This window comes from Pipistrellus hanaki (assembly GCF_964339955.1).
Source record: "Pipistrellus hanaki genome assembly, chromosome: 3".
Lineage (NCBI taxonomy): Eukaryota > Metazoa > Chordata > Mammalia > Chiroptera > Vespertilionidae > Pipistrellus > Pipistrellus hanaki.
Genome location: NC_140505.1, coordinates 106601451 through 106615467, shown reverse-complemented (window position 1 = coordinate 106615467; position 14017 = coordinate 106601451). Strand labels below are relative to the sequence as shown.

Below are 14017 nucleotides of genomic sequence, written 5' to 3'. Positions count from 1 at the left end.
CGGAACAAACTGAAAGCTCCGGTGCTCGACCCCACCCCCGGCCCCCGGCCCGGGACCCCTCCCCTCCCGGGATCCCCCGGGATTCCCCACCCCTCCCGCACCGCCGGGGATCCGGCGGGCCCGGCGCGAGTGCCTGCCCGGCGCCCTGGCCCGGCCCCGGGGTGGAGGAGCCCGGAGCCCGCCCGAGGAGCCACGGCCCAGCGGCGACCACGACTGCAGCCGGGAGGTGAGCGGGAGCCGAGGAATGGAGGCTGAAACCGGGTTTGGGCGCCCGCAGGGCACTAGGTCGGGGGGCCGCGGTCAGGGGGTCCAGCAGCGGGGCGTGGGGCCAGAGTGGAGGTTTGGGGCCACTCAGGAAGGAGGTCTGAGCGAGAGTGCACATTTTTTCTGCATCTAATCCCGTGTCCTGACCTCATTTTTTTTCTCAAAGCACCCCTCGGCCTTCCCTGGAAGTTTGACTTCTGCACCCTGCCCGCAGCCTTGGAAGGCCTCGGGTGGCCTACTTCCCTAGGCAGACTGTGGCTGGGATGAAGATTGAGCCGACTTTGCATTAAGTCAAAAAACAAACCTGCTTCCAGGTGCTCTCCCCATTATACCACACTGCTTCCACCCCCGCCTCTTAAAGGACCCTTCTCTTAATTCTTGAGAACCCTGCAAGGTTTCCCTGGTCAATATGGGGGTGGAGTCAGAGGAGTCACTCTGGAAAGCACCTGGGCTAAAATGTTGACAATGATAGGAAGAGACTGGTCAGAAAGTAGAAGGGAAAATTAAGCCTTAGGAGATATCTTTGGGGGAGGGGAAAGATGAATAGCATCTACTGATTGATGAGGGAGGGAGAGAGGATTGATGAGATAGTAGGTGGAAGTAAAACTGCGATTTGAAGGTAGAGGAAACCTAGATATAAGGAAAGGAAGGAGGCAAAGCAGAAAGGGCAGATGACAAATGTCATGAATGTGATGATCATTTTTAGGGCTTTATCAGATGTCCTATAAAAGAGACAGCCCATTCCTTTGTCAAAGTACCCCTAAATAAGATTGCACAATTTTACATAATGGTATCTATTAAAATCAACAAAACACAATTTTTTAACAGATAAAACTGTTTTTTAACATTACAAAATTACCTTATATTGATGGCAGCACATTTTAGTAGGAGATGTTGACTATAGTCTTGGTTCTGGAAAAGAAATTAACACAGTAACATGCTTAGAAAATTAAAATGTGAATAAGATCTGCAAGTACTAGAATGTCACTATATAAATATTTTGCAAATTGTGAAAGAAAAATGTACTTAAAAATATATATATATATATATATATATATATTTTTTTTTTTTTATTTCAGAGAGGAAAGGAGAGGGAAAGAGAGATAGAAACATCAATGATGAGAGAGAACCATTGATCGGCTGCCTCCTGCACACCCAACACTGGGAATCAAACCCACAAACGGGGCATGTGACCTAACCAGGAATCAAACTGTGAACTGCTATTTCATAGGTCAACACTCAACCACTGAGCCATGCCAGTTGGGCAGGTTGTTTTTTTAAATCCTCACTGGATGATATGTTTTTATTGATTTTTAGAGAGGGAGAGAAAAAAAGAAGCATTGATATGAGAAACATAGATAGGCTGCCTTTTCTGTATATACCCCAACTAAGGATGGAACCTACAACATAGATATATACCCTGACCAGGAATTGAACCCAAGATCCTGCTGGTGCACACGCCGACACTCCAACTACACTGGCCAGAGCAAAATGTTCCTTTTGAAAATCAGTGCAAGTATACTAGCCTATGAAATGAATGGTACCCCTTCTTCCTATGCAATGCACAGTCTGCTCAATATTACCATGAGCCTCGAAGTGTGCAGCTTTCCTTTTATCTAAGGTCTTTTATTTTTATTTTTTTAGATGCATAAATCATTTTAGCTTGCTGAATGTATGTTATGTGCTGTGGAGTTGGCTCCTACTCCTGATGACCTTATGAATGAGTGGCGTCCACAATGTCCTCAACAGACCTACTCAGTTCCTTTTGACTCATGCCTGTGACGTCCCTCTTTTTTTAGAGGACGATTATTAAAGCTGGGGACAGTGAAACAAGGAAGGGCCTAGTATAGAAGAAGCAATAGGCGAGAGACTAGGTGGGGAAATGAGCCTAGGCTGGGGTGCTTTGACTCATTAATAAGTCAAAGAAAAGGGGGTCTTGGGGACATGTTTGGGGGTTTGCCTAGGACCAGCTGCTAGGGCTCATTGCTCCCTGGCTGCAAGTCTAGTGTGGTCTCAAAAAATTTAGGGGATGCATACCTGTGAGGGAAAGGAGACGCCGGCCTGCTCCTGGGAGGGAGAGCGCTCCCCTTTTATGGGTGGCCTGGGGATGTTTCTTCAGTGATGTGGAAATAGTGCAACGGTACAATCTGCCTTTCTCTCTTGAATGTATTGGCACTAATCCTTTTATTTATAAACTAAGATGTTATAAAGATATAAAGGTTCAATCCTAGAATGGATTATGGGATCAGAGTTTTTGACTCCTCCTTCCCAGTATTCCTGTCCCTGCAGTCACTGCAAGCTATCTGAATTCTAGTAGGCAATACTAGTCATTTCTAAAATTTTTAAGTGCCCCACTTGTTTCTGCAGCCAAATATTTTCAAGCTTCCAGAAGACCTTTGGCTGTGTTGACTTAAGTTCAACGCAATCCCACTTTTCCCATTTAAATTGCTTCTGTTTGCTTCAGTTTTAGCTTTCTTTTTTCAGTGGAATTCATCTCCTTATAGTTTGAGGTCTTTATAAAGGCCCAGGGAATGTTCACTTGGGCCCTTGGGCTCACGCTCCTGGTCATAGGAAGAGGAACACCTCTCTCTAACAAAACCTCCTTCTCATCCTCACAGATCGCTGACATCCTGCTGCTCCTTGCACTTCCCAGGGTCCATTCTTGTGATTCTCAATGGAGAGTGAAAACATAGATTCATAATGAAAACCAGCCCTCATCGGCCACTGATTCTCAAAAGACGGAGGCCGCCCTTACCTGTTCAAAATGCCCCAGGTGAAACATCAGAGAGGGAGCCTAAAAGGCCCTCTGTCCAACGAGAGCCTGGTGATGCACAGGCCTCCAGTGAGGTGGCAGAGTCCACCTCTTGCAAGTTTCCAGTTGGGATCAAGATTATTAACCACCCCACTATGCCCAACACCCAAGTGGTGGCCATCCCCAACAATGCCAATATCCAGAGCATCATCACAGCATTGACGGCCAAAGGCAAGGAGAGCGGCAGCAATGGGCCCAACAAATTCATCCTCATTAGCTGTGGGGGAGCCCCCACTCACCCTCCAGAACCCCAACCTGAAGCCCAAACCAGCAATGATTCCAAGAGGACAGAAGGGATCACCAAGACCCTGGGACCAAAACCTGCAGCTACGGATGTGAATCTTCCTAGACCACCCGGAGCTCTTCTCGGGCAGAGACGGGAGAACTGTGGTATGTGGTCTGCAAGGCAAAGGGGTGAGGAGCTCCGCCTTTCCCCTTTGGTGTAAAGGACTGCAGTCAGTCATGCTGATGCCTACAACAGATAACATCTAGCCTGAACCAGGGGAAAGTCACTCTGAAACCTTGACCCAGATCCTTTGGGCACTGTCCAAAGGGTTATAATGATCATTTAGCACTTCTAATTGCCTTCTTTATATTGGAAAAGGATTTCTTTATTGTCTCTGTTAATCTTTCCCATCAACTGTATAAAGAAGTAGGGATCTTTCCCTATCTTAATAAAAGAGAAAACTGAAGCCTGAGGAGGAAATGTGGTTTTCTCTGAGCAGATACTTACAAACTATTTCATAAGGTTGCCTTGACTGAGCTCTAAGGCTCAGGTTGGCCCAGATTGAAATGCAGTTTGAAACTATGCTCCTGAATTTCTCCTGAGACCCACAATGGAGTGGAGTTCCTGAGTGCCACAGTAGATTCAGCATGTATTCCCTTGTCCCTAAGGATAGAGCTCTTGGAAAGGTGACCCCTATCCACCAATTTTGATGGGTCTGCTGGGCATCAGATCAGGCAGCTAAGTGACATCTTGGATTATTTCCCCTATAGCTGGCGGTGAGGCAGCAGGCTGCACTCTTAACACCAGCCTGACCAACATCCAGTGGCTTGGGAAGATGAGTTCTGATGGCCTGGGCTCCTGCAGCATCAAGCAAGAGATGGAAGGAAAGGAAAATAAGCACTTGGAGCCAAGTCGGGTTAAGGTGAACTGTCACTCACTAGGGACATGAGAGCCCATGCAGGGAACTTCTAAGAAGGGAAATGGACCAAGTGGCCTATGCAACAGAATTTCCAAGTTCTTGTATTAGCGTTCACCTAGGCCCGTGGTTGGCAAACTGCGGCTCGCGAGCCACATGCGGCTCTTTGGCCTCTTGAGTGTGGCTCTTCCACAAAATACCATGGCCTGGGTGAGTCTATTTTGAAGAAGAGGCGTTAGAAGAAGTTTAAGTTTAAAAAATTTGGCTCTCAAAAGAAATTTCAATCATTATACTGTTGATATTAGTCAATGAGTTTGCCAACCACTGACTTAGTGCAATTCTGTTTAACTTTTGAGCTGCCTTTCTGCTTTGGATCTTTCTCCCCCATCTGCAAAATATTCTTAGGGCAGATTCCTCTGGCTCTCTGTATTCTATTAGCACTGAGTTTAGTACTCTGCCCTTAGGTATTTAGGAAATGATAAAAAGGTCTTAGTTTGGAAAGCCAAACTTTAAAGGAGCAACCAACCGTAAGAAAGAAATATAGCATTTCTAACCAGATAGTTTTGTTATATGTTACTAGAAAATAAAGTGAGTTAGATGTTAATTTTAGATATTTCCCCAGCAGTCAAAATTGATTTGACCTAATTGTGTGGTCTGGGGTTGTTTTTCACAGTTGCCACATACCTGGATTCTGTTGTATACACCTTTTAATCGTTCAACAACCTTTAAAAGTGAAAATTTGCATAGATGTGTACATAAGTAAAAATTGAGCTATTCAATTATAACTTGTATACTTTATAAAGTTATTTATATAAACGTATCAAATACATATAAACTTACAAATATTATAAAACTCAATATGTTTTTAAAGCTTAATATTTTGAAATGTGAATAATCAGATCCTTGCCTAAAACTTTGTCAAATTCACACTTTGTAGACATTTTTCTGTCCTGTACTCAGAAATATTTCACACAAACATTGAAATGAGATGGGTTTATTCATATCACATCAGGAGAAGGAATTGGAGTAAGAGCGAGGTCTCATGGGCCCCAGGCCTAAAAAATGGCTGTGGTGGTTTTCTTTTTCATTGTTGATTTAGAGAGAGAGAGAAGCATCAATTAGTTATCCACTTATTTATACATTCATTGATTGCTTCTTGTATGTGCCCTGACCAGAGATTGTACCTACAACTTGGCATATTGGAACGATGCTCTAACCAACTTAACTACCCAATCAAGGCTCCATATGAATGTGATTTTGTATAAAATTAGTTTTATGAATCATAACATATACCCAAACTTTCCTGAGAGATTTCAACTACCAAAAACTGAACACTTACTATTGGGAAATATCTTTAACAAAATTAGCAAAGACAGAGAAGTGGTTCTACATTGTCATACTGGATTGGATCATCTCTAAGATCCTTTCTAATTCCAAACTTTTATTCTATGGAATAATGGTCTGGGATAAGTTTGTTCCTAGTGTGATTTTTGTGGGATAAGCGGTTTCTCCAGGGAATATTATTCAAGTGGGGCTGGAGGAGGTCTTGTGAATTCTTCCATGTCATTCCCTTCTCTCTCTCCCTCCGGTTTCTCATAACCCTCAGGTTGAGGAGCCCCCAAGAGGATCAACATCCTGGCAGGACTCCGTGTCTGAGCGGCCGCCATACTCTTACATGGCCATGATACAATTCGCCATCAACAGTACCGAGAGGAAGCGCATGACCTTGAAAGACATCTACACGTGGATCGAGGACCACTTCCCCTATTTTAAGCATATGGCAAAGCCAGGCTGGAAGGTACTGCGTTCCATAACAACCCACATGGAGGTCACCCTGGTCCCACAGTTTGTCTACACAGGTATCCAATACCTGAAGTCTGGTGCTCTGAGAGAATATAAAACGTAAAGGATGCTAGAACTCTAAACAGTTGTAACTTTTGGATTGTGACTTGATCCTGCTGAGTCCAGGCAAAATCATCAGTAAGAACTCTGCAGCCACTTTACCTGTCACTACCAAAGGACTCTTCTTTGTAGCACGAAACCCAGTTTTGTGCTACACTGAACAGCAGCTGGAGTGACTAAGTACCTTTCTAAAAATCTTTTAAAAACAATGCTGTCTGTGAGGCTCGTGATTCACCTCCTCTAATGTCACATAATATTTCTGGAAGGCAGGGATTTTCTTTCATTTTATTCATGGGAAAACAGATGCCTGGGAGTCACTAGGTCACACTACAATGTCAGAGCCACAGCTCAGGTCCTTTGACATATTCAGCTCCAAGCCAAAGGTTTTTTGTTTTGCTCTCCCCACAGTAGAACTTTTAACTTCACATTATTACCTCAACTAAATTTCCCAGTTCCTTATTTCCCTTTTTTAAAAAAATATATTGACAAATACCTATATATTTTTATTGATTTCAGAGAGAAAGGCATTCATTGATTGAATGCCTCCTGCACGCCCCCTACTGAGGATTGAGCCCGCAACCCTGGCATGTGCCCTTGACAGGAATCGAATCTGGTACCCTTTAGTCCTCAGGCCAATACTCTATCCAATGAGCCAAACCAAGTAGGGCCCAAGTTTCTTATTTCTCCACTCTCCTAAATTGCTATTGATTATTGCTTCAAAGTCTCACTCATCTTTTCTAGCGTTTGACAGCTATCCAGGTCTTTTCTTTAACACAAACCTAGGAAATGGTACTGCCTTTATCCCCATAGGATAGATGGGTTTATAGCTGAGGTGGACAGCTCTGCAGTGTGGAGGTAGGAAAGAATTGGACATTCAACAAAGTCTGTGCTAGGCACAGTGTGAGGCCTGAGGCTGATATCTCCTTAGGAAACATCAAGAGTGATGTTTTTGCCGAAACCGGTTTGGCTCAGTGGATAGAGCGTCAGCCTGTGGACTGAAAGGTCCCGGGTTCGATTCCGGTCAAGAGCATGTACGTTGGTTGTGGGCACATCCCCAGTAGGGGGTGTGCAAGAGTCAGCTGTTCGATGTTTCTCTCTCATGGATGTTTCTCTCTATCCCTCTCTCTTCCTCTCTGTAAAAAATCAATAAAATATATTTTTTTTTTAAAAGAGTGATGTTTCTGAATCTAAAATAGCTGATAACCGGTTGTCTCTTCTTCCAGAATTCCATCCGCCATAACCTTTCTCTTCATGACATGTTTGTTCGAGAGACATCTGCCAATGGCAAGGTCTCCTTCTGGACCATTCACCCCAGTGCCAATCGTTACTTGACCTTGGACCAGGTGTTTAAGGTGAGTGTCCTGGTTTCTTCTAAATGGGGCCAGAGTTGGAGGTTGTAATATCCATCTCAAAAGAAAACCAGTGATCCTTGTGATGATGTTATCTGATCTGGGGAGAGTTAGAAGCCAGCCAGCCCATAGGTGATTTGCATAAAATTCAATGAATTAAGTAGTACAGTTGACAAATACCAAATGACACACTTTAGTACTAGACCATGCCATAGAGAGGACTACTTGGATCCAAATAAGAGGACTTCCCTAACTGCCCTATGAATAAGAACTGCTTGGGATGCTTATTAAAAAACAACTTCCCATCCTAGCCTGTTTGGCTCAGTGTTTAGAGCATTAAGGGTCCCAGGTTCGATTCCTGTCAAGGGCTCATGGCCCTGGTTTTGTGCTTGTTCCCCAGTAGGGGGTGTACAGGATACAGCCAATCAATGATTCCCTCTCATCATTGTTTCTATCTCTCTTTCCCTCTCCCTTCCTCTCTGAAATCAATAAAAATTTATTTTTTAAAAACCCACACAACTTCCCAAGCCCCTCTCTTGGGGCTTCTGATTCAATTGGTCTAGAATGGGCCCAGAAATACGTGTTTTTAACAAGCATCTCAGGTGATTCTTACAGAGAAAGTCTAAGAAACCTTGTTTTTTAAAAGCCCTTCTTTAGGCTGGAGACCAGAAACCGAGCCAGCAGAACAACTCTTTAGAAGTGATTGTTTTGGGATTTCAGAATGCCATTCTGTTGGGAGGGACAGTTGACCTGGGTGGCCCTCAGCATCAGTCAGGAATAAGTGTTTTTCCCAATGTGGTCAGATTGATTGACCATGCCGGTGGTAACTTCATCTCATTTCTCTTCCACATTGCCTGCCCACCACAGCCACTGGACCCAGGGTCTCCACAATCACCCGAGCACTTGGAATCAGTAAGATTCTTTCCCTCTGGCTCGGGGTTTGTCCTTGTTTTCCTTTCACTGCTTAGCATGGCTTTAGCGGACAGGGACAAGACTGCCAGTCCTAAATACAGAGCACCGAGCTTCTGGAGTGAGGAAATTTGACTGTCACCTCATCTCCCCAGAGGAGGGCTCGTCCCCACACATGGGCAATCATGAAGGTGCAGTAAGCAGAGTGGGCGTGGCAGGAGGACCTGCCATGGGCTTAGTGCAAGATAGCAACCCCCGTGCATGGCATAGGTTGGGTAGGCAGCAGTGTTTTCTCTCACTTTCAACCCGGCTTTTTTTTGCCACTCTTAGAACTACATGCCTTAGCATCCCCTGGGGGTGGTAAGGACACATGGATGAGGTGCTAGGACCTGTCACCATAAACCTGTATGCTGTCCACCTTTCCCACTAACCAGGCTTGGTGGCATTGCTCACCTGCATCCTCCCAGAGCAGCTTTGGTTTCTGGGCTGTTGGTTAGCTCAGTGCACGGTGCCAGAGAAGCCAGTGGGTTCTCCCACCTCCTCCCCTGCCTTGTTAACCCAGGTTTCTCTCTCTTCCTATCTGCCACACACAGCAGCAGAAACGACCCAATCCTGAGCTCCGCCGGAATGTGACCATCAAAACTGCACTCCCACTGGGCGCACGTTAGTATGGGAGAGTGGGCCTCAGACCTAGTCCTTGTTCTGGGGGCATATTTTTAGGGGATGAGACTCTGGGATTCTGTGCCTAGCTCAAAGGGATCTGAGCCCAGAGGAGAGCACAGCTCCTGGGATTGAGAAGGGTGTGTCTATGGACCCATACCCCTCATCTCTCCTATTTCCTCCTAGGGCGGAAGATGAAGCCATTGCTGCCCCGGGTCAGCTCATACCTGGTACCCATTCGGTTCCCAGTAAACCAGCCACTGGTGTTACAGCCCTCAGTAAAGGTGCCATTGCCCCTGGCAGCTTCACTCATGAGCTCAGAGCTTGCCCGCCACAGCAAGCGGGTCCGTATTGCCCCCAAGGTGAGTGGCTTCTGTTTTCCTCTGAGGATTATGTGCATTGGACCTATATTTGCAAATGCACTCTACTGAGTGTTCCTTGAATAGCTTATAAATCAGTTGGGTAGGTAAGACAGCGCTCCCCTAAGCCATTTTATTTACTTACTTATTTTATTATTTTTATTGATTTCAAAGAAGAAGGAACAGAAATAGAAACATCAGTGATGAGAGAGAATCATTGATTGGCTGTCTCCTGCATGCCCCCTACTGGGGATCAAGCCCACTACTTATGACTACTGGTTCATAGCTTGAACCACTGAGCCACACCAGCCAGGGCCTCCCCTAGCCATTTTACAGATACATACATAACACATGGAACATTGAAAATGGGATTATATTACAAGTCACCTGGCATAGCTCTAATTCATTGTCTTTTGTTGTTATTGTTGTTGTTAGTCCTTACCTCAGGATTTTTCCATTGATTTTTAGAGAGAGTGGAAGGGAGAGGGAGAAACAGAAATAAATATCAATGTGATAAAGACACATCGATTGGTTGCCTCCTGCACTCACCTTAATCAGGGCCGGGAAACCTGCAATCAAGGTATATGCCCTTGACTAGAATCATAATTTATTGTCTTTTAGTGGTCACATAGTATTCCATGGTATGGCTATGTCAAAATTTTTCTTTCTTTTTTTAAAATACATTTTATTGATTTTTTACAGAGAGGAAGAGAGAGCGATAGAGAGTCAGAAACATCGATGAGAAAGAAACATCGATCAGCTGCCTCCTGCACACCTCCTACAACCAAGGTACATGCCCTTGATCGGAATCAAACCTGGGACCTTTCAGTCCGCAGGCCAACGCTCTATTCACTGAGCCAAACCAGTTTCGACTATGTCATAATTTTTCAAATCATTTTACTTTTATGGACTGTAACATTTTGTTTCTACAATAATATTTTTCTCGTATGAGCAACACTGCAATAATATCTTTGCAAGTATTTTCTTACTAGTGCTTTTATTTTTATGGAATAGAGTCCCCAGACATGAGATTGCTCAGAAAAGAGGTATTTTAAATTTTATTAAATATTGCTAGATTGCTGTTTAAAAAATATGTGATAATTCACATTTCTACTAGCAACATATGACAAGACCTATGTCTTTGCTAGCAATTGGCATTGTTCATATTTTTTTTTTAATATCTTTTATTGATTTTTTAGAGAGGAAGGGAGAGGGATAGAGAGCTAGAAATGTTGATGAAAGAGAAACATCAACCAGCTGCCTCCTGCACATCCCCTACTGAGGATGTGCCCGCAACCAATGTACGTGCCCTTGACCGGAATCAAACCTGGGACCTTTCAGTCCACAGACGGAAGCTCCATCCACTGAGCCAAACCGGTTTCGGCTGTTCATCTTTTTAATATTTGCCCATCTAATGTACATAAATTATTTCATCTTTGTTTATTAGTAAGTGTGAGCACCTTCTTGTTATGTTTATTCATGTGGGATTATTCGCTGTGAGATTCGTATTTATGGACAGTGCCTATTTTTTATAGGGTTTTGTTAATTTGTGCTAATTCATTTTATTAAAATATTAACCTTCTCTCTTTTAGGTTGAAGATTTTTTTTTTTTTTTTTTTACTTCCATTGTTTGTTTCTTAACTGGATTTATGGTTTCTCTTGCCATAGTAAGATTTTACATTTTTATGTAGTCAAATTTATCTCTTTTCTCTCTTACAGCTTTTGGGTTTCCAGTCTTGGTTAAGAAGGTCACCCTCAGATTGTATATGTAGTCTTCTAGATTCTCTTTCAGGATTTGTATGGTTTTATTTTATTTTTATTTTTATTAGGATTTGTATGGTTTTAATTATTCTTTTATCTTTGTATATAGTATAAAATAGGCATCCATTTTTAATGATTTACCTTTTCCCCCTGGAATTGAGCTACCACCTTCATCATATATTCTCATATTTAATTGTTTTTAATAATTTAAAAAGACAAAAAGAGGATTGGTAGCAGCGTGTCACTTATTTTAGTCAGCATCTTCTGTCCCTCCTCATGACTGGGTTGAATCTCAAGGCTTCAAGAGCTCCCTCTCATCTTGTCCGTGCTTCTTTTTCAGGTGCCACTAGCTGATGAGGGGGTCGCCCCTCTGCCCACTGCAGGGCCAGTGAAAGAGGAGAAACTCCTGCTTGGAGAAGGGCTGTCTCCTCTGCTTCCAGTTCAGTCCATCAAGGAAGAAGAAACACAGCCGGGGGAGGAAATGCCGCACTTAGCGAGGCCCATCAAGGTGGAGAGCCCGCCCCTGATAGAGTGGCCCTCGCCGTGCCCGTCGGTCAAAGAGGAGCTGTCTCAGTCCTGGGAGGAGGGCTCCCCTCACTCTCCCACTCCGAGGTCCAAGAAGTCCTACAGTGGACTCAGGTCCCCAACCCGGTGTGTGTCCGAAATGCTCGTGATTAAACGAAGGGAGGGGAGGGAGATGAGCCGCTCTCGAAGGAAACAGCACCTGCTGCCTCCCTGTGTGGATGAGCCCGAGCTGCTCTTCTCGGAGGCCCCTGGGACTTCAAGACCAGCCACAGAGCTCCCTCTCCCCTCAGAGCCCTCTGTGCCTGCCCCCCAGCTTGGCTACTCCCAGGAGGAGGGAGGACCTTTTAAGACACCCGTTAAGGAGACGCTGCCCATCTCCTCTACCCCGAGCAAATCTGTCCTCCCCTTGAGCCCCGAGTCCTGGAGGCTTACACCCCCAGCCAAAGTTGGGGGCTTAGAGTTCAGCCCAGTACGAACCCCTGAGGGTGCCTTTGGCCCCCTACCTGACTCCCTGAGCCTGCCAGATTTCAGTACCACCCCACTGAAAAATATCCCCCTCTTTGATTCACCCCAAGAACTCCTCAATTCTGAGCCCTTTGACCTCAACTCTGACCCCTTTAGTAGCTGTCCCCTCTCAGAAATGGAGGTCCCCAAGCCAGGCTACCCCATGGTCGGGGAGCCACAAGTCGCCAGCCTTCCAGCCAACCGTTCCCTGACAGAAGGCCTGGTTCTGGACACAATGAATGACAGCCTGAGCAAGATCCTGCTGGACATCAGCTTCCCTGGCCTGGAGGAGGACCTGCTGGGCCCTGACAACATCAACTGGGCTCAGCTCATGCCTGAGCTGCGGTAGAGACCTGACCTCATCCTTGCTGCTCAAGCTGTCCACTCTGCAGTTGTGTGGCTGGGCCATCCAAGGCCTGAGTAAGGACAGCAAGCAGGGACTGTCCGCCCCTCCAACCCCACTGTTATGCCAAGGCAGACATCACGCCATAGTCACCACCGGGCCCTCTACAAGCTTCCAGGCCCTGGTACTTGAACTCTGCGCCATCCTGTGCTCCCCTAGAGAATCTGATTCCTCATTCCCCCTGTGAGAACTGAAGGGTGGGCATAGCAGAAACAAGGATGAAAAGAGATTAGGAACTCCCAAAACTGTTTGTATTCTGTGCCCAGCAGTTTCACCTTCCCTGTTCCTTGCAGGGTGTCCTGTAAATAGTGTATATGCTCCAAATTATCCTCTAATTTTTAAATGTAAGCTTATTTCCTTAGATCATTATCTACAGACTATCAGAAGATGGGTAGGATGACAGGGGTTTCAGTTTGCTTCCTGCTCCTTGCTTTTAGTCCCTAGAGAAGGGAGACCTGCAGTGCACGCTTTCCTCTAGGCCCAAGTCACCTGCCTCAAGGGTTCTTTACTGTACGCACCCAGACAAGCAGATCTTCTTGCCGGAGCCCCTCTTACTGTTCTTCCCTCCCACCTCCCCATGTTTCCAAGAAGAAATCCTGGTAAAAATGTCTCTTATAATGTGTCAAAGTTGAATTGGGAGTGGAGGGTGAATGCATCTGAAGCAGAGTGGGTGCCCAGCCGTGTGCCCATGTGATGTTTCTCTGATAGTGCCCCTAATCATGCCAGAGAGACTAGCACTGATGAGAACTTGGCCTGAGGCTTGAGAAGACTAAAAGGGTCCTGACCTGCCTGGCCTCCTTAGCTTGCACTGCAGCTTTGCAAAGAGCCACCTAGGCCCCGGCTGGCCATATGCATGTGAGCCAGCACAAGAACACTACTGTAACTACTCAATAAAATCCAGGGTGTAAGAGTTGCTCTCTGTGGTGTGTTGGCATCTGGTCCCTAAGCATAAGAAGGGATTGGGAAAGTGGGTGATGATGAAGACAAGCAAGGTCTGAAGATATGAGGCACTAGAGAGTGCAAAGGGCTTTGGCATGGACTACCTCCCATACGGTACTTGCACAGGCACACAGCCTTTCTAGCACAGAGATGACTGCTTACCAATAATGGTCCTACACACCCAGTCCCCTCCAAGGGAAAGGAGTAGCTGGGGGCAGACCTTACAGAACATTAGGAAAGGATGAGCCCAGTTAAGGTGCCTCATGACCACCTTTACCTCCAACTTAAGGCCTGAAAGCCAGCCTGTCCTGCTTTTCTCCGCAGGCCTTCCTAGGCCAGTCCCTTCCTGGAAGTGCTCCCATTTCCATCTTTCACAGTCAGAACTTGTCTCATCCCCTGACCCTGGGACTGGATAGCCAGGACCCAAAGGACTGATGAGCCCTCCTCCCTGAGACACCACCCAGGAAACAGCACCATAGCAACCCGGG

General features: G+C 45.6%; 1 protein-coding gene across 7 annotated transcripts; it reads left to right on the top strand.

The window, feature by feature from the left end:
- Positions 1-4: 4 nt before the first annotated feature.
- FOXM1 (forkhead box M1) lies at positions 5-13503 on the top strand. 7 transcript variants are annotated; one of them, XM_084878424.1, is made up of 10 exons: positions 5-226; positions 2883-3466; positions 4073-4224; positions 5825-6016; positions 7344-7472; positions 8337-8381; positions 8972-9041; positions 9225-9400; positions 10100-10186; positions 11117-11287. In XM_084878424.1, the coding sequence occupies exons 2-10, from the start codon at positions 2965-2967 to the stop codon at positions 11270-11272; spliced, it is 1509 nt and encodes a 502-aa protein (XP_084734550.1). In that variant the 5' UTR covers positions 5-226; positions 2883-2964; the 3' UTR covers positions 11273-11287. The 7 variants fall into 7 exon arrangements, with proteins under 7 accessions (XP_084734550.1, XP_084734545.1, XP_084734547.1 ...); XM_084878419.1 differs by lacking the exon at positions 11117-11287 and adding an exon at positions 11499-13503 and having other exon boundaries at positions 7-226; positions 8975-9041; XM_084878418.1 differs by lacking the exon at positions 11117-11287 and adding an exon at positions 11499-13503 and having other exon boundaries at positions 9-226.
- The last annotated feature ends 514 nt before the right edge of the window (positions 13504-14017 follow it).